The 20211-nt window shown below is 44.1% G+C and overlaps 1 protein-coding gene and 1 pseudogene across 1 annotated transcript; one reads left to right on the forward strand and one right to left on the reverse strand.

The window, feature by feature from the left end:
- Positions 1 to 8889: 8889 nt before the first annotated feature.
- On the reverse strand, positions 8890 to 9045 carry LOC100766848 (60S ribosomal protein L39-like). The gene has a single exon (XM_027423903.2). It carries the CDS (start codon positions 9043 to 9045, stop codon positions 8890 to 8892), a length of 156 nt encoding a protein of 51 aa, XP_027279704.1.
- A 6960-nt stretch (positions 9046 to 16005) lies between these two features.
- LOC100774534 lies at positions 16006 to 16571 on the forward strand (annotated as a pseudogene).
- The last annotated feature ends 3640 nt before the right edge of the window (positions 16572 to 20211 follow it).

Raw genomic sequence — 20211 nt, forward strand, 5'->3', positions numbered from 1 at the left:
TGTTCAAATTTGGGAGGTTAACCTTGAGCATCTTCCTGTATCACTCTCTATCACAGACATTAAGGCAAGGTCTCTCAATGAATTCAGTGCTCACCAATTTGGCTAGTCTTACTTGCCAGTTTGCTCCTGGAATTCTAAGCCTCCAGGTGCTGAGATTATAGAAACATCCCCACACTGTACTGACATTTACTAGTGCTGGAGCTCTGACTTCAGTTCTTCATTTTATTTATTGGCTTTTGTTTTTGTTCATTTGTTTGGAGACAGGATTTCTCTGTGGCTTTGGAGGCTGTCCTGGAACTAGCGCTTGTAGATCAGGCTGGTCTCGAACTCACAGAGATCCACCTGTCTCTGCCTTCCGAGGGCTGGGATTAAAGGCATGAGCCACCACCACTCGGCAGATTCAACCTTTCTTAAAAAAAAAAAAAAATTGAGGGATAAACAAGCTAAAATAAAAGCAACATTCACAAGATTTAACTTTAGCTATGTAATTAATCATTTCATTCCTTTACACATTTTATTTACTCATTTACTAAAATAGGGTCTCACTGACTGGCCTTGAAACTCACAAGAGATCCTCCTGCCTCTGCTTCCCAAGTGCTGGGATTTAAATTGTGCCCCACCACACTAGACAGAAGTCAGTTTCCTTAAGAATTTTAAGCAGAGAAGCCATTGTGGTTTCCTTTGTTGAGACACATTCTTTTAACTTGTTTGCCAAAACTGGAAAAAGATGAGGAAGAATAAGAAATTGTTATTTTTTTTTCTTCTTCAGGAGTCACTAAAACCAACCTCTACCTGAATGGCTTTCAGCATCAGTCACAGAGTCCCCTCTGTAGTGGGCTACTGAACTCTGTAGTTGTGACAATTCGTGAAAGTATGAAGAAAAATTAGAGTTATCTTGGGTAAACTGGTTACTGGTCATATAGATCAACCATGTATTTCTATGCAATGTGTCCTTGACCTTAAGGTCATAAGTACAGTCTGAGGGCTTAACTGCAATCTTTCCATTCTGCAAACAATGCTTGCTTGCTTCCTTAAGATATCCACAGCTGCTTTCCGAATAGTGATTAATGCACTACTGTGGTCTTCGCTTTTAAAATTTTAAAACAAACAGAAGGGAGGGGATGCTCCCCAGATACTATGGCTGGGACAGCGCTGCTGGTGGTGAATAAAGGCTCTACATAATTTCACTCATTGGGGGAGGGGAGGGTCTTTCGTCAGGTATCCCATAACATCATGGACCAGCAGGCTCCCGGCGCTACGGGCTTGCTACAGGTGCCAGTCTCTTTCAGCAAATAGGTCCAAAGATGTTACTCTCCCTCCGGGCCTGCCTGCCTGCCACATCAAGACCACAAGGTAAGCTCCAGGTGTTCCAGCACCTGTCTTTTTCAGAACAAGCCGACGGCTTCTCTGGACCTGATCAGGGGATCCAGACGCAGGACGTGGGCTGCATCATCAGTTCACCTGACGTACAACCCAGTGCGCAGCAAACAGCACCAGCCACTCCCGCCGCGGGGACCCTCATCCCACCCCCACCCCCGCGCCGCCCCAGGCGGCCGCTCCCGACAGCCCGCCCGCGGCCGTCCCTGCGCTCCTCAGAGCCGGGTCCCTTCAGGTCGGGCCCGGCCTCCGAGGGCGAGCGCTGCCATGAAGCCAGCCGCCCCTCCAACCGCCGCCCGCACGGAGCCACCGCCGCCCGCAACGTACCCGGCGCGGCGCTGCGCCGCTCCCCGACGGCTCCCAGAGAGAATCGAGCCGCCACCTCCGACGAAATGACCCGCGGCGGAGCCGGAGCCAGACCAAATCTCCCTCCCTCCTCCCCCCAGCCCCCTGCCAGCCAATGACCGCGCGAAGGGCCGGGAGCCCAGCCAATCACGGCGACGATGGGCGGGGAGCAGAGTGGCTGAGGGAAAAGTAAACCGACTGGAGGCGCGCCACCTGTGCTTAGGGTTGTCCCAGTCCTCTCAGCGGGGCCCCTGAGGCGGGCGAGCGCGCGGGCGAGCGCCGCCTTGGGCAAAGATTTGAACGGTGACGAAACTTTGACAAAAGCAAGTCTCGGAGAAAATGGGTTATAGATTCCAACTGTGAAATCTTGCTGGGTTTGAACGCGGGATGGTGATCGGCCAGGGACCTGTGAATTAGAAATTACAGGGGACTCGAGGCTTTGCTGCTCCAGTAAGCCTTTACTGGCGTTCTGTGCAGCCTCTGAAGAGAAGGGGCTGAGAAGCCACGAAAAACAGTATTTCTCATCAGTATCACCACAGGTGTGCTCTGGAGATAGAAGGTCTGGTGACCAATAGGGGCTGTTTGCAAAATGTCCTTGAGTGCTAGGCTGCTTTTCTGAGGTGGGGGAGGAATGTCTTCCAGGCATTCCTCCTTCACCGGCAGTCCACAGCCTGGTAATATGGGAAAGTCTTATTTACTAACTACACCTGGTGGCCCACTCCTTTAATCGCAGCAAGCCTGAGGCAGGGGCTGGCTGATCTGTGTTGCGTTAAATGCAAGCCTGAATGAACTCCAAACCCACCAATCTCAAAATAGGTAGATACATAGACAGATAAATAAATATCGCAGTACAGTAACATGTGTCCTCATTACTGAGTTTTCAGATGTCAGCCCTTTAAAGTCTGCTATGTTGAGTGGCCTTGTAGGCCCAAGTAGTGACTCAGCAATTTATAGCATGTGCCCTCAAGCAGAGAATTCAGTTCCCAGCGCTCCATCCACATCAGGCAACACACAACTGCCTGTAATTCCAATTCCAAGGGATCCAATACTCTCTGGCTTCCGAGGTCACTTGTGTGCACTTAATGCACACAAATTCATGGAGGGACATACACATTTAAATATATGCATATTTTAAAACATGGTCCTGCTATAGAATATAGAAGACTTAGAGATCATTTTGTGTGCTGCAACAAGCCAGGTTTTCCCACTCATCCTCAATAAGCCAACTAAGGGAGCCAAATACTTACAAAAAAACAGAAAAAGATTTATTCAATATGGCCACATTGGGAGGAAGGACAGACAGATCCTGAGTCTCCCCCAAGCCAGTCTTCTGGGTATAATGGGGATGTGGCCATTGGCTCAGTTTGTTCTGTGGGATAGGCAAGAAATTGACGATCTTGGAGAAACAATAAACCAAAGTATAGAAAAGCCAGAAGGATGATCTCCTGTCAGGATGAGAGTGGAAACCCGAAGTTGGGAGTCTGCTCAGGGAATTCTAGTCCTTGTATTTTTCTTTTCTTCTTCTTTTTTTTTTTTTTTTTTTTGTTTTTTTTGAGACAGGTTTCTCTGTGGCTTTGGAGGCTGTCCTGGAACTAGCTCTTGTAGACCAGGTTGGTCTTGAACTCACAGAGATCTGCCGGCCTCTGCCTCCGGAGTGCTGGGATTAAAGGCATGAGCCACCACCACCCCTCGTATTTTTCTTATTGTCTTCCTGTTATGCTTGTTGCTGAGCAGGCCTTTCCTTCTCACTGCCTTTCCCAAGCCATCTTGTAAATTCATCACCTTTATTATTTAGTCATAGCCCCTCCCCCTATCTGTGTGCTCATCAGGGAGTCTGCCTAACTCCTAGTCTCTCAATAGAGTTTAAACAGAAACAGTCTGGCCATAGTGTGGTCTCTTCCTATTGTAGTCTCAGCTCCAATCTCCCCTGGAAGTGCATCTGACAATTGTGTTTCTTCAGGAGACAAGCACATTTTCTGCTCCCTGGAGCTCTAGTCCTTTCTCTTCCAGCACATCCCTGAGATAATTCTAATTTCTTGGGTTCCATTCTTTCACATGGTGGGATAGCCAAAGATCGTAGTTTAAGTGTCTTTATAAAATATATTTGTCCTTGCCAGACAGGCTGGTCAATCCTAGCACCCTTACCTTTTCCTTAAGCTCCCTACATTGTCCCAAATATATGTTATCCTAGGTGGAGTCAGATTTGTTGAAGCCTGGTACTTAGCAATGCCCTCTTAGGGAAGGACATGCCCTTATGGCCTGCTGCCATGTTGTTGTATAAGAGTTTCCTCCCATATTGAAAGATTCCATCTTGTAGAGAAGCTCCTTAGACAGGAAGGTAAATCAAAATAGCTTCAGGAAGTCCCTAAAACTGACCAGATTCTCTAGGCCCTACCAGAATAAGCAATAAAAGCAGGAAGCCCCTTATCGACTAGCTGAACATAAGTGCAAAGACTCAAAAAGCTGAGCTGCTATTACAAATATAGTTACCACCACCCTCGTACAGCCATACCTTTTCCATTATTTTTTACACAGTACCTGTTTCCGTTATCTCATATTTAACTGGTGCTCAGTAAAAGTTCTTTTGCCCTTCTAAAGGACTCAAGTTTACTCCCCAACAGACTGTAATAAATTCAACATTAAATGATATAACAAAATAAAGAGTGGAGGTTTGAAATAGAATGCCCTCATATAGTTGAATGCTTGGTCACCAGGGAGTAGAACTCTTTGTTAGGGTTAGAAGGATTAGGAGGTGTGGCCTTATTGAAGGAAGTTTATCTCAGGGTGGGCTTTGGGGTTCCAAAAGCCCATGCCAGACCCAGGTTCTCTCTCTGCCTATGGATCAGAATGTAAAGCTCTCAGCTACTGCTCTAGCACCATGCCTGTCTTCTTCCTGCCATGCTCATCATGGACTAATAAACCTCTGAAAATATAAACAATCCCCCAATTAGTTCCTTTTATAAGTTGCCTTGGTCATGGTGTCTTTTCACAGCAATAAAACAGTGGTTAATTTGTTTATTATGGTTAATTTTATGTTCTGGCACTGATGTTTCTAGGTTACAATGGCCTGTATGAATACTACATTAAATGATAGAATAGAAATAAAGTTTAATTGCTATGGCTAATATGGTTAACAAGATTATGGTGTCCAGATATTACCATGGAAATACTACATAGATTTACAACCTATGGTTATCATCTCTTCTGACTTTTGAAGTACAAGCCTACTGTATATATGTTTCTCTTATAGGTTGATGAATAAAACACTGTGTGGCTAGTGGCCAGAAAGGAAGGATATGCAGGGCTACCAAATGAGGAGAATTCTGGGAAGAATAGGGAGACAGGAGTCGCAATGTGAGCCCAAGAAGAGAGGACATGTTAGGTGATTTCCAGTAAGCCAAGACCACGTGGAAATACATAGATTAATAGTAATGGGTTAATAAGACAAGCTAGCCAATAAGAAGCCCTAGCTACCAGCCAACAGTTTTTTAACTAATATAGCAACTGTGTGTTTATTTGGGGCTCAAGGGTCATAGGACCAGACGGGCTAAGAATCTCACATAACACAGAGCCATCTCACTAACACTCTTGGGAAATATTGACGGATAGAATTCTAAACAACTAAGTAAAGGTAATTGTCATTTTATAAATGACTATTGTAGGTAAAGGAATAAGATTGATCTGAACCCTTGCCCTAGATAAGTCCAGGTATGTCCAAAAATATAAGCCTTTTTTTTTTTTACTATCTTGCCACAATGGATCTCTGTAATATACTGTAATAGTTAATGTTTTTAACTATATTGTATACTGTCCTCCAAGAATGACATGACTGCTACCATGCAGAAAATCTGCAAAAGATTGGACCTGTTAACATTATATCATAAAGTGGAGGCAAATTCACAAGGCCATACCCCTTCTCAAGATACAAGTAACAGTTGCTGGGGGAGAGGGACTCATGAGGCCCCTCCCCCTCTTGAAGATATATGGCAGTTAATTAACAGTTGGTGGGGGAGGGGCAGGGAGAGCTTACAAGGCTCACTGTAAGGATTGTGACAGTTGACAGTTACTGGGAGAGGTGTTTTTCTTTAGTGGTGTAGATGCCCAAAAGTCAAGTGTGGTTCTGTTAAATAACTCTAATTAAGGAGGTGATTGTTTTCATTGTTGGTGCCCTATGTGGAGTGAGAAGACTTTTGTTTACATCTCCTTGGAAAAAGCTCATAATGCATTATCAAATGGATAACTGGCTATTAGAAATTGCTTGTTACGAAATGCTTGGCAGGCAGTGTTTACACCAAAGGACACAGTTTAGGGAGTATTGACAGGAAGGTGTAAAAGATTGGTAAGGGAAACCCTGTCTCGGGAAAAAAAAAAAATTGGCAAGGACTTCCATGTATGGTAAAATACAGTCCAGGGATGACTACCTATTTTGGTAAATAAAAGTCTTATTATAACAGAACATGCTTATTCACACATGTTGGATTGATGGAGGCAATTTGGAAATAGAAGGAAGAAGATAGGCATCTCCAGAAGCAGAATCATTCCTTCAATCAGAACAACTTTGAGTTGCAGCCACAGGAGAGGCAATGCCCACATAGCATAGGGTTCTTGGGGATATATAGTTTAGGGAAAAAGGGCCAGCCAAAGAAATACACTTTGGTTCAGAGTCAAATAAACACACCCTGACCCTGAAACCAGGGCCAAAAAAATAAGACTTTGGCCCTGGGACCAGTGCCAGTGAAAGAAATACACTCTGGCCCTTACAGAGAAATACAGATGGCTAAAAGGGGCCAGTAAAAGTAACACGGTTGCCAGACAGTGGTGGCGCACACCTTTAATCCCAGCACTCCGGAGGCAGAGGCAGGTGGATCTCTGTGATTCGAGACCAGCCTGGTCTATAAGAGCTTGTTCCAGGACAGCCTCCAAAGTCACAGAGAAACCCTGTCTCCAAAAACCAAAAACAACAACAACAAAAATTAACACATTTGCCCTGAAAACCAGAGCCAAAGCTGCCCCTGACCAACTGAGCATGAAATCAACCAATCCCTGAGCAGAAAACCAACCAATCCTTGAGCAGAAAATCTAGCTAATCTGAGCTTGTCCAAGCTCAAGGGGATTGGATTCTTACTAATTTCCAACCCTGAAAATATCCACCCTGGAAAAACTCCACCCCTAAGAAGTCCTATATAAGCCCTGTACCTGTTCAGTTTGCCTCTGTGAAGCAGCCATTCTCCTGGATTCCTCCCTCCTAATAAATCTTTTTGTTTTGTTGTTTTTCAAGACAGGGTTTCTCTGTAGCTTTGGAGCCTGTCTTGGAACTAGTTCTGGAGACCAGTCTGGCCTTGAACTTGGAGATCTGCCTCCTTCTGCCTCTGGAGTTCTGGGATTAAAGGTGTGTGCCACCATTGCCCAGCCCAATAAATCTCTTAAATGAGGTTTGGTTGACCACCTTCTTTCACCAGAGCAGAGACAGCCTGGGCAGAGACTGGAGTGTAACACTTTCACTGGGGAAACCTTTGGCTAGCTGAGCAGAATTATGCACTGTGTGGGACCTGAGCAGAGCTGTAACAACTTGACTGGGGAAGCCCTCCCAGGCTGGGGCAGAGCTGTTACACTGGAGAAACCTTTCCCTGGAGTAGGGTTGTAAGCTACTATGCTTACAGTGACTTTGTGGTATTCCTTGGCTCCCAATTGCCAGAATACTTTTCATCTAAGCTGCAATGCTTATATACAGTGTAGGGGTTACTGAACTATTGTTATGGTGTCTTGTCAAAGCATTCTTTAGAAAAACTAAAAATTATCTTGTGTAAACTGGTCACTGATCACATAGACCAGTCATAAATTTCTGTACAGTATATCCCTGACCTGTTTTGAGAACATCCTGATGTCTTAACTGCTATCTTTCCACTTCTGTAAACAATGCTAGCTTGCTATAGATGTTCACAGCTGCCTGAGTATGTCACACAGTTGAGGTTTTTGTCTTTAAAACTCAAACCAATTGGAGGTCAATGGTCCATACCATTTGACTTATTCAAATCTCTCAATGGTCTCATAACAACAGGACAGAAAAGGGGAACCTTGGGTGAAGGAGGAGAGCTGCAGGTCAGTTCCCTTGCAGTCTGGAAGTGGTAGATACCAGGAGGTTTGTGGATCTCCACGTTGGAAGTACCCATGCATGTCAGTCAACTTTCATGTCCAGAGTTCTCAAACCAGAGGCTTTAGGTCATTAAACCTTAAATACACACAAAGTCTGAAACTGTGTAACAGAAGCCATACATAGGTGCTAGAAAACCTAAGAAAAAATAGGCCAAACACTACAGATCATGGTGAGCCAGCCCTTCTACTGGCAACAATCAGGAAAAAAACCTACAAAAATCACTAAGGTATTGAAGAGCACTGGAAGCAGTGAAACCATTTACAGAGACAGGAAAGTCAGAAATGTACTGAGGGATTTAAAGCCCCGCCCCCCCCCCCACCTTTTTTATTTGGAGACAGTCTCAATGTAGCCCTCGATGGCCTGGAACTGGCCAGACTGGCCTTAAACTCACTGAGATCTACCGGCTTCTGCCTCCTGTGTGCTGGGAATAAAAGTGTGGCAACAGCCACTTTTTATCATTTGTTAAATGATATGAAGGACCAGAGTGCAATTATTGGTTGAAAAACAATCATCTAATTTCAACAGTTGCCGTGTATAATGACTGGCAAAATGAGTCTTGATAAAGTTTCTTTTCACAATTTCTGTCCCTTAGGCTTGCTGGAGTCCTCCAAGCATTCAGAGGCTGAGGAAGGAGTATCACGAGTTTGAAGGAATTCTAGATATGTCTCAACCCTCAACTTCCCAAATAAGAGCCAAAGATGGGAGTTCACCAACAGATTACTGCCTATTATGGAAAAGGTTGTGGTTTGCTCTCCAGAACCACAAAACAAAACAAGTTGTAACACACTGCAAACATTGGTCTTCCAAAAACAAGGTTTCACATATTTATTACTGAACCTACAAGAGCACAAAAACAAAGAGGAAACTCATGCTCCCAATAAACATACTCAGGTGTTGAGACAATGGTAATGTTTTAAACTTGATACAGTAAGATAATGGTGACCTGGTAATGTTTTAAACTTGATACAGTAAGATAATGGTGACCTTCAAACAGCACAAATACATGTGGTTCCTTATAGACCCAGTTTGGTTCTTCTCCAGTGTCTTTTCTTGGAGTTGTACATGATTTTATTGCCAGTTTTCATCTGAATCCATTGTGGAATGGGACGATTTTGCTTTTGTTTCTTAGCCAGGAATCGCTTGATCCTGAATGTCTTATGAGAAGCCATGGTGAAGAACAAAGCCAAACAGGCACACGCTGTGAGAGAGGAGAAAGGCAAAAACTTCTAGTCATTAAAAAAAAAAAATGATCGTACTCAGGCATGGTGGTACATAACTTTATTCTCAGTACTCAGGAGGCAGAGGCAGGCAGATCTCTGTGAATTTGAGACCAGCTTGGTCTATAAGGCAGGTTTCAGAACAGTTAGGGCTGTTACACAGAGAAACTCTATTTCAAAACAAAACAGAAAAACAAAACAAAGGTTGATGATGAAAGAGGCACTCAAAAAGAAAAGCAAGTGAAGCAACCACAACAGTTGGTCCAGAAACTGTGTTAATAAAAAAAATATAAAAAATCCACTAAGAATCCAACCAATAATTGAATATATAGTTCTCAAGGCCAACCTGAGCTATATTTGGCCCTGTTTAAAAAAAAACAAAACGACACAAAAACAGTGTGTGTGGAGGGGAGAGAAGCTGCTCCACAAGTTGATTCATTCCACTGAAGAATCTGATAATTGGTAAAAGGTTTTCACTAAGTAATTTTCTTCATGGATCAAACAGTTGGCAGAAATATATTTTGTTAAGGATGATGTGGGTAAGTTTCATGCCTCCTGGGTTACAGTTCCGTAGCCTCATTCTTAACATTTTAAATACTTTCTCAAACAGTATTACCTTGCATGTGTGTATAAATGTTTGCTGGTAGTTTAAAACCTTTTGAGTGCTAAAATTATCAACTATTTTTCTTTTTACTTTCTTGTACCAAAAAATAGTTTTAAAAATACTTAACTAGACCAAAAACAAAAAAAATACCCTAATTTCGATAATGCAATGGTTCAATTTTATTTGAATAATTCAAGTATGCTAGGAAATGAAAAGATGAGCCAGGCCTGGCAGTATATGCTGTTAATCTCAGTATTCAAGAGGCAGCCCTAGAGGTAGAAAGATCTCTATGAATCAAGGTCAGTCATCTAGCCAGTGAGGGAAAAGAAAAAATAATTTAATAGTGTAAAGCATAGTTTAAAAATAGAGAGAACTCAAGAGGAAGCTGGTGTTGAGAATACACATTCTTCCAGAGGACCCTAGTTCAGTTCCCAGCATCCACATGGCAGCTGACAAACGTCTTTAATGCCAGTTCCAGGCACACACATGGTCTACATATATACACACATACAAGCACTCATACACATAAAGATAAATATAAAAATTAAAGAGACAGAGGAGTTGAAATTCTACATCTCATAGATGCCGTCATCCAAATAACTTTTCCCACACACTGAACTCATAAACTATTTTATCTCTGAAAACTTGTATGAATTTTCCTAGCTTTTCCCACTGGGGGTAAAAATAAATGACTGACATACTGACCACAAACTTCCCGGAATGTGCCCTCTTTAGTGGTTGCCTCCCCCTCCCCCCAATCTAACTGAATGCTTAGTCATCAGGGAGTGGCACTATTTTGAAAAGGATTAGCAAGTATGTCACTGGGGGTGGTCTTTGAGATTTCAAAAGCCCAGTGTCTGTGTCTCTGCCTATGAATCAGGTTGCAGCTCTCAACTGCTTCTCCAGTGCCTGCCAGCACACTGCCATGCCCCCTGCCATGATGATAATGGACTAAGCCTCTGAAAGTATAGGCAAACCCCCAATTAAACGCTTTCTTTTGTAATAGTTGCCTTGGTCACGGTGTCTCTTCATAGCAATAGAACAGTGACTAAGACACCATCTAAATATTACTTCCTATACCGACTTGGTATCTTAAGTCTTTAATCCCAACACTTGGAAAGTGGAGTCAGGAAGATCAGGGGACTACAACCTCAACTCAGGAAATAAAAGCCCAATTATGTTAATCAAACCTACCAAGGGGAATGTTACAATGAACTAAAAGGAAGTTTTTTTTTAGTTTTTTTTTTTTTTATAAACAATTGAGAAATAGTTTTTCCTCTTACCTCCACCGAGTGTGCAGGGTGTAGACACAAGTTGAGTGCCCGATTCTACCAGGTTTCCTAGAGTAAAATGGGGCGGACAACAGAAAGAGGTTTTTTGTTGTTGCTTTTTTTTTTTTTTTGGTTTTTCGAGACAGGGTTTCTCTGTGTAGCTTTGGAGCCTCTCCTGGCACTCGCTCTGTAGACCAGGCTGGCCTCGAACTCACAGAGATCCGCCTGCCTCTGCCTCCCGAGGCGTGCGCCACCAACGCCGGGCAACAAAAGAGTTTCGCAGGGAGGCACAGATCTTGAGCCGCACAGCTGAGGCAGTGGCTCAGGGGTGGCGCAGGGGTGGCCCAGGCCAGGGCCCACGACACCACCCAGCACCCTGAGTCCACCCCACCCACCTGCGAGCGCTGCACAACGGGAGCCCTGGACTGCCCACCAGAACAGGTGCCCAAAGGCATCGAGCGTGGCAGTTAGGATAATGGCGGCCACCGGAAATCCGGTCTGGCCTCGTGGCCAGGAAGAGGCGTTGGATGTTGTAAGTACGCAGGCGCAGACTAGGCAAATTCTGCAGTGTCAATTTCAGGCCGAGGAGAACCCTCGGCTGGGACCGGCTGAGTCTTGGTGACAATCAGTGGATGCACAACCGACTGCCAGGTGCTTGCTGGTCTGCCCAGGATGACCGAATTCTTAATGCCAGAGGAGCTTGAGATCCAAAAACTGCAGGTGCTGTTGTGCATGGTAGAAGTGCCGTCTCTCCAGTGTTACCGGAATGCTACTCTACATCCCTAAGACTCAAAAAAATTATTTTTATTTTTATGCTTTGTTTTTTCGAGACAAGGTTTGTCTGTGTAGCTTTGGAGCCTATCCTGGCACTTGCTCTGTAGACCAGGCTGGCCTCGAACTCACAGAGATCCACCTGCCTCTGCCTCCTGAGTACTGGGATTAAAGGCGTGCACCACCACTGCCTGGCTAAGATTTAAATTTTTACTAGTTGGCAGATAAAGAGGTTGCAGACATGAAAACGGTTAGGAAATAACATGTCATGTGCCATGATGATTCTTGTCCATAATCCTAACACTTGAGGGGTAGATGATAGAGAAAAAGAAGTTCAAAATCACCCATGGCCACATAGCAAGGTCCAGGCCAGTCTGTGACACATGAGACCTTGCTTCAAAAAGTAAAATCACATATCAAAGCCAGCTGTATGGTTCATGCCTATAACTAATCCTAGCAACTGGGGAGAGTGAATAGTGGTGAAGAATCAGGCCAACTCGTCTGACCGCAAGCCCATATTTATACAGAACCTACATAAAAGTGGCATTGTCGCCGGGCATTGGTGGCGTACGCCTTTAATCTCAGCACTCTGGAGGCAGAGGCAGGGGGATCTCTGAGTTCGAGGCCAGCCTGGTCTCCAGAGCGAGTGCCAGGATAGGCTCCAAAGCTACACAGAGAAACCCTGTCTCGAAAAACAAAAACAAACAAACAAACAAACAAAAGTGACATTGTCAAGAACAGTTCTACAGCAGATTAGATCACTATTGATTTGGGGCTCCCTGGACATGTAGTGTCAGGCATTTTGTGCTGATTTGTATACTTCTTGCATCCAGAGTCAGCCATATTTTAGCTCACTTGCACCAGATAGCTGTATCAGCACCATGCAGTCTAAACATAAACTGGCCCTTGTTAAAAGGGGTAAAAATATCTTTGGCAATTCCTGACATGGAAAGCTTCCCACACTCAAGGATACCTGCTAGAGCAGATGGTTCCTATCTAAAACCATGACCCCTGTACACAAAGATACCTTTTAGCATAAATGTTCCTTACCTGAAACTGCAGGATGGAACTAAAGCTAATACGTTTTTCCACTGATCCCACCCCAATAGGTGAAAGGTTCAGGCATTAATGCTGACCTGTTCTACCTCTTTAAGAGACAGACCCTGCCCCCTGACAATGGGTGTGGTACACACAGTGATGTGCCAAGTCACCGACATGTCTCTCCTTACACAGTATGGACCTGGGACCTGCGTGAGGACTTTGCAAACGTGTGAAGCCTCAGTGCGCATGCTCTGTACCTCTCCCCCTTCTCTCTCTTTCCCTCCCTCCTTCTCTCTCTCTCGCTCTCTCTCTCTGTTTCCAGTAGTTGACCACTAATTCTTCTCTCTTACTCTCTGCTCTGCTCTGTTCTTCCATTTCTCTCTCTCTCTCTCCCCCTCTCGCTCTACTGCCCCGTAATAAACTCTATGATTAATATACCCCTTATGCTCTCTATATTTCATGTTCTATTATGCTGGCGCCTTCTATTTTTCTAATTATTAAACTTTTACAAAAGAACAATAGGCATTTCTTTTTTCACATGCCCCTGAGCCACAGTGTACATCCTCCATTCCCTTGGATAGCTCGTTGCCCTATTAGGGACAGTCTGTAGGGTAAAAGGGCCATCCAAAGAAATGCACTTCCCCCATAAGGATCTACTGACCAGTTTGTGACTAGGAGCTTATCTAGCAAGTACTTGTTTCCCTCCTTCCGATTAAGGCCTGAAGGCAAATTCCTGTTATCCTCCCATCTTTATTGCCAGAGGGGCCAGGGAATGTGAACTTCTGACCTGGGTAGTTTTCCACCATGCCTGCTGACTGGTATATAAGGCTTCCCTCCTTTGTAATAAATGGCATTCTCCTCACATGAATGACCCTCTGTCTTGTCTTTATTTAAATCCTCAGGCCCCTCACCAGAGTCCATGAGAAGTGTTGTAGCACTGGCGCTACACTTTGGCCTTCACACAAGAGCCAACTCTGCCCTGACCCACTGAAACATGAAACCAACAAACCCCTGAATACAGAGGCTGTGAAAGAAACACTTTGTCCCTGAACCCAGAACCAAAGAAAAACACCCTAACTTTGAAACCAGTGCCAAAGAAACACACATTGTCCCTGGAATCATAGCTAGTGAAAGAAATATACCGTGTCCCTAAAATCAGAGCCAAAGGTTAAAAAAGGACCAGTGAAAGAAACACAGTTTGGCTGGGCAGTGATGGCAAATGCCTTAAATCTCAGCACTCGGGAGGCAGAGGCAGGCAGATCTCTGTGAGTTTGAAGCCAGCCTGTTCTGCAAGAGCTAGTTCCAGGACAGCCTCCAAAGCCACAGAGAAACCCTGTCTCCAAAAGCCAAAAGCCAAAAGCAAAAAAAAAAAAAAAAAAAAAAAAAAAAAAAAAAGAAAGAAAATACAGTTTGCCCTAAAATCAGAGCCATCTATGCCCCTGACCTACTAAACTAACCAATCCCTGAGCAGGAAAAACTAACCAATTCCTGAGCAGAAAAACTTTTCCCTGGGAAAACTCTTCTCCTAAGAAGCCCTATATAAGCCCCTCTGCCTTCTTCAGTTGCTGGCTTTCCTTTCCCACCCTGGCAGAAGCAGTCACTCTCCGGGACTACTCCTTCCCAAATAAATCTCTTTCTCAAAAGAGTCTTGGGTGAAGATCTTCATTCATTGGCACAGAATAGAATTTGCTGAGATGTTCGCTTAGGGAAATGGAGCAAGGCTCACAAGAACAGAAGAAACTTGCTGGGTGTTCCCTTAGGGGGATTAGCAAGGCTGTAGCAGAGAAGAGTGACAAACGTTTTGCTGGAGCAGGGGGAGATTAGTACATTTCTTGGGCCAAAGAAGCAGTTAGTTAAGATAGTCCATTCCCTTAGAGGAACAGAGCAGAGCTCAGCTGTCATGCATCTCTCCAGGAGAAGAGCAGGATCGCTCTATCCTGTGGGGAGACCATCCCCCATTGCACCCCAGCTTCAGGTAGCCTGGCTTCCCGAAAAGTCAGGATACCTTTCTCTCCAGGGCTGAGCTGTCCTGTTGCATCTCCGGACTCCAGAGCTGTCATAGGTAGCCTGACTTCCCAAAAAATCAGGACAGCTTTGCAGCCACAGAGCTGTAACACTCACATTTTGGTGCCAAAGCCTGGCAGTCCCACTCACTTACACACTCAGCTTCTTTTGATGTTGCAGTTGTGTTATTGTTTCTTTTCCACATTGTCACAGCTCATTCCTGATCCATACTTCAGTTAGCAAGAACAGTTAGCCAGAAACAAAACAACAGAATCCAAAAGGCAAAGTCCATAGTTCTGGATTAGGTCTTTGTTTTTGTTTTAGCAGGTAGTGTTGTCTAAGTGCTGAGTTTTAAAGCCTGAATGCTACTTCCATCATGGAGTCAGTGTTGGTAAGGTCTGGGAGTCTGCTATACCTACTTCTTATACTAATGTATTTTGCAGCCCATTTGCTTAACATGTGTGTCCTACAGGCACATTCACCAGGCTCTAAACAATGAACCTAGCAACCTACTCCCATCTCTGAACAATGGTATAAGCTTCCCAACCCCTATAATGATCAAATTTAGATTTTTATAGTATACTCTCAGGATATATGAGTATACAGAACAGTTTTAGGTCAAAATTGGACCTCCAAATGGCAATGCTGATGACAATGTCCTAAACAAGAATCTCACCTTGTAACGAAGGATTGTTATTGGATAAACAGAAGGCTGCATTCAGCATTCTTAAGGAAATAAGTAAGGCAGATCTCTGTTTAACAGGTAAGATACTACTTCCCTCATCTAACTGTAGTGGTTTGAGCTCCCATAGACTCATGTGTCTGCATGCTTGGTCATAGGGAGTGGAATTATTAGGAGGTGTGGCCCTTTTGTAGTAGGCATGGCCTTGTTGGGGGAAATGTGTCACTGTTGGAGCAGACTTTGAGGTCTCATGCTCAAATTACGCCCAGTGTGACACACAGTCTCCTTTTGCTGCCTGAAGATCAAAATGTACAACTCCCAGATCCTTCTCCAGCACCATATCTGCCTGAGTGCCACCATGCTTCCTTCCATGATGATAATGTACTAAACCTCTGAAACTGTAAGCCAGCCCCAATTAAATGTTTTTCTTTATAAGAGTTGTCTTAGCTTCCGGGATGACGTGCGTCGAGGGGGCAGAAGTGGCGCTGTTGGTTTGAAATGGGCCGATCCGGCTCACCTGGCCTGAGCGGCGGAGAGCCATGTCCACCCCTCTGGTGGCGCCCACGGGCCGCCATGCCCGGCCCTTTGGCAGCCAGCAGGCGCAGCAGGCTGCTCACGAAATTAATATGGCCACGCTGTGCGGAATCAGGCAGGAGACGGTGCAGGACATCGTATACCGCACCATGGACATCTTCTAGCTGCTGAGGAACATGCAGCTGCCAAATGGTGTCACCTACCATATTGGAACTTACCAAGACTGGTTAACAAAGCTACAGGACCGTCTTCGCCAACTTTCTATTCTCTTCAGGAAGCTAAAATTGGTCGACGACAAGTGCAATGAGAACTGTGGTGGAATGGGCCTCATTCCCGTTGAGCAACTTATTCCCTACGTGGATGAAGATGGATGGCTCTAAGAACGAAGACCGGGCTGGCCCACCTCGTTTTGCTAGTGAAGAGACACGAGAAATTGCAGAAGTAAATAAAAAACTCAAACAGAAGAATCAACAGCTGAAGCAGATTATGGATCAATTATGGAATCTCATCTGGGATATAAATGCCATGTTGGCAATGAGGAACTAAACTGATATTGAAATCTTGTTCTACTCATGTGATACAGTTGGATTTCTTTCCCCTGCAAGTGTTCTTTCTTTGAAAAAGATTATTTATCTTTTTATTTTAATTGCAAACACTACCATTCCTGTTTTCACTTTAAAGCAGTCACTGGCTCTTTTGTGTGTGTGTGTGTGTGTGTGTGTGTGTGTGTGTGTGTGTGTGTGTGTGCGCGCGCGCGCGCGCTCTTGGTTCTGTAAAGATTATTATAATAGTCTTTGATAGGGTGTGAGTTTTGGTTAATCGTCACGAATTGAATAATTGCTTTTTAAAAGCAAAATGAAGTTTAATAAATACATTTTTAAACATAAAAAACAGTTGTCTTAGACGGGCTGGACAGATGTCTCAGTAGTTAAGAGAACTGGCTGCTCTTCCAGAGAACCCAGGTTCAATTCCCAGCAACCACATGGCAGCTTACAGCTATCTGTAACTCCAGTTCCAGGGGATATGACACCCTCACCTGAGACATACATGCAGGCAAAACACCAATACATAAAAAAAAGAGAGAGTTGTGGTCATGGTGTCTCTTCACAGCAATAAAACCCTAACTAAAACAGTACCCAATGGTCAACAATCTCAGGCAAGGGCAACTAATTCATGATTAACCCAGTCTGCACAAATTCCAAGGCTGTCCTGGCCTGTACTTCTCCAGTTTCTACCTACCCTCTTAAAACTGACAAGGTTTTTCCAACTGCTTGCTGTTCTCTGCCCCTGAGAGACAGCCCAGCAGTTTGATTACCCAAATAAGCTTTTCTTTCCACCCACAGAGTGGTCTAGATCAGTGGAACTAGAAAGGCTAATCTGTCCTGAGCTGAGCAGTTGGTTATTGCCAAGACATGAGTGCCACTATTGCACGTTTATAGATATCTTGCCATGGAGGTCATGGTTGTGCTTCATAGGCATCACAACTAGGTAGGGGTAGGAATTTCTTCCCTGTCTTGACACCTTCTGTACTATGAAAGGTAATCCTTAGGGAAGAGGTTTTCAGGTCAGAGCCAGTCACCTGAATCCTGTGTCTGAAGTATATGGTGTCTTTAGCAATAGAGACTATCTTCGTTAGGGTTTCTATTGCTGTGCAGAGACACCGTGACCACAGCGACTTTTTTTTTTATCTTAATTAAATTTTTTCTTTTTGGTTTTTTGAGACAGGGTTTCTCTGTGTAGCTTTGGAGGCTGTCCTGGAAGTCACTCTGTGGACCAGGCTGATCTTGAACTCACAGAGATCCGCCTTTCTCTGCCTTTGTAGTGCAGGTGTGAGCCACCACCACCCAGCTCCACAGCAACTCTTATAAAGGAAAACATTTAATTCGGGGTTGGCTTACAGTTCAGAGATTTATTTCATTATCATTATGGCAGGAGGGAAGCACGTCAGAGAATAGGCAGACATGGTGCTGGAGAGGGGCTGAGAACTCTATATCTCTCTCCTCAATCAGCAGGAAAGAAAAGTGACACTGATCCTGGCTTGAGCATCTGAAACTTCAAAGCCAACCCCCACCCCAGTTCAAATCACCCTCATCACCACTGTCTTCCCTGCTCCTACCAGTATCTCCCATTAAGGGCTGCTTAAAGTATCCAATCACTTTTCTAATGCAATGTTGCTAATTGTTCCATATTCTTCCAAAAAGTATGGTCATGGCATCTATTCACAACAATAAAACCCTAACTAAGACAGGGTTTTATTTAACTTCTACCTCTGTGAGGTAAACAGCAGCAGCAGCAATAGCCTTGCTGTTTTAAGAGTCTTTTAGACCCCTCTGCTCCTAAGAAGATTTCTGGTACGAAGGGTTTTGAATGAGCATGGTCAGCAAAAGTACCAGTGGCTAGGTGATGGTGGTGCAAGCCTTTGCTTTTTGCTTTTTTGGTGTTTTTTGTTTGTTTGTTTGTTTGTTTTGTTGTTTGTTGTTTGTTTGTTTTTTTGTCTTTTTTTGAGACAGGGTTTCTCTGTAGCTTTGGAACCTGTCCTGGAATTCACTCTGTAGACCAGGCTGGCCTCGAACTCACAAAGATCCACCTATCTCTGACTCCGAGTACTGGGAATAAAGGCATGAGCCACCACCGCCTGGCATGGTGCATTACTTTAATCCTAACACTCTGGAGGCAGAGGCAGGCAGATCTTGTAAAAGCAAGGTAAACTGGAGAGAAAAAGCTACCTTGAGAAATTCCCTGCATGGCACAAGGCTGATTCAGCTTCAGCCAAGGAACCATAAAGAGTTCCAAGGAGTACCCAAACTGTGCCCACCCCGGACAAAGTGACCCCATCTGGGTGGTGAGACAATCACTAATTTTGGTAAATAACATCTTCTCCTCACAATTGTTAGTAACAATTTTGAAATTCCCCTAGCCCCCACATCAATGAATCCAAAGGTCACCTACTCTTACCCAATCCTAAACAGCCAAGGCACATACCACCCTGCTTGTGTTTTTTTTCCTTTAGAAACCCCTTGCAATTGAGGCCAGGCACCCTTTTCCTGCAGCTACTGTGCCAGTTTGCTGGACAGGGTCCCTGCCAAGGCTTGTAACTTAACATTAAACCTTGTTCATTTGCATCAGTGAGTCGGCTCCTTGGTGGTCTTTTGGGGGTCTCACAAACTTGGCATAACAATCTCTGAGTTCAAGGCCAGTCTGGTCTACAGAGTGAGTCCCAGGACAGCCAGGATTGTTACACGGAGAAACCCTGTCTCTAAAACCAAAAGGAAAAAAAAGAGACAGGATACAAAATCAACTTACCAAAAAACAAAACAAAAATAGTTATTCTATGCCCCAATAACAAACAGGCTGAGAAATGTGCACATTCTCATTCACAACAGCTTCAAAAAAAAAATATCTAGGAATAAACCTACCTAAGAGGATGAAAGACCTCTAAAATGAAACCTTCAAGTTTCTGAAGAAAGAATGTTGGGAGCCAGGCTGACACAAGACTTTCTCTGAGACCCTGGTGAAAGGACAAAGAGGACACTGGTTCCATGTCCTTGCTAAAGGCAGACTTGCCAAGGTCCAGTCTTGGGTGAGGCCAGGGTATTGAAGGAGTTAAGGCTTTGGTTTCAGTGGACCTGACATTTTCCCCTTAAGAAGACAAGTTAACATCCCTGTCACTATGACACATTTGAGATACCCTGTGTTTCTTTCCTGTAACATTGTCTGATTAGGTTCCTGATGACTTTCTTCCACTGTATGACAGTTTTCTGATGACTGTCCTATTTCCCCCCTGAAAACCGCACATAAGGTGCTGGATTTTTCAATAAACTTGCTTGAATGAGCCAGCTTGTGCAAGGTCTCCTGAACCTAAACTTTCTTGTCTTCTTTATCATTTCTTATCCTCTGGTTCTTCCTCTCAAGAACATGTCACTGAAAAAGAACCTACTGGTTCAGGTCAAAGAGGTTGAGAAAAACACTTAGAAAATGTGATTACATCCCATGCTCATGGATTGGTAGAATTAATGTTGTGAAAATGACCACTCTACCAAAAGTCATTTACAGATTCATTGCAATCCAATTGTTTTTACAGAAATGGAAAAAAAAATCTAAAAATCATTTCTTATCCTCTGGTTCTTCCTCTCAAGAACATGTCACTGAAAAAGAACCTACTGGTTCAGGTCAAAGAGGTTGAGAAAAACACTTAGAAAATGTGATTACAT

The sequence above is a fragment of the Cricetulus griseus genome, chromosome 7 (assembly GCF_003668045.3).
Source record: "Cricetulus griseus strain 17A/GY chromosome 7, alternate assembly CriGri-PICRH-1.0, whole genome shotgun sequence".
Classification (NCBI taxonomy): Eukaryota; Metazoa; Chordata; class Mammalia; order Rodentia; family Cricetidae; genus Cricetulus; species Cricetulus griseus.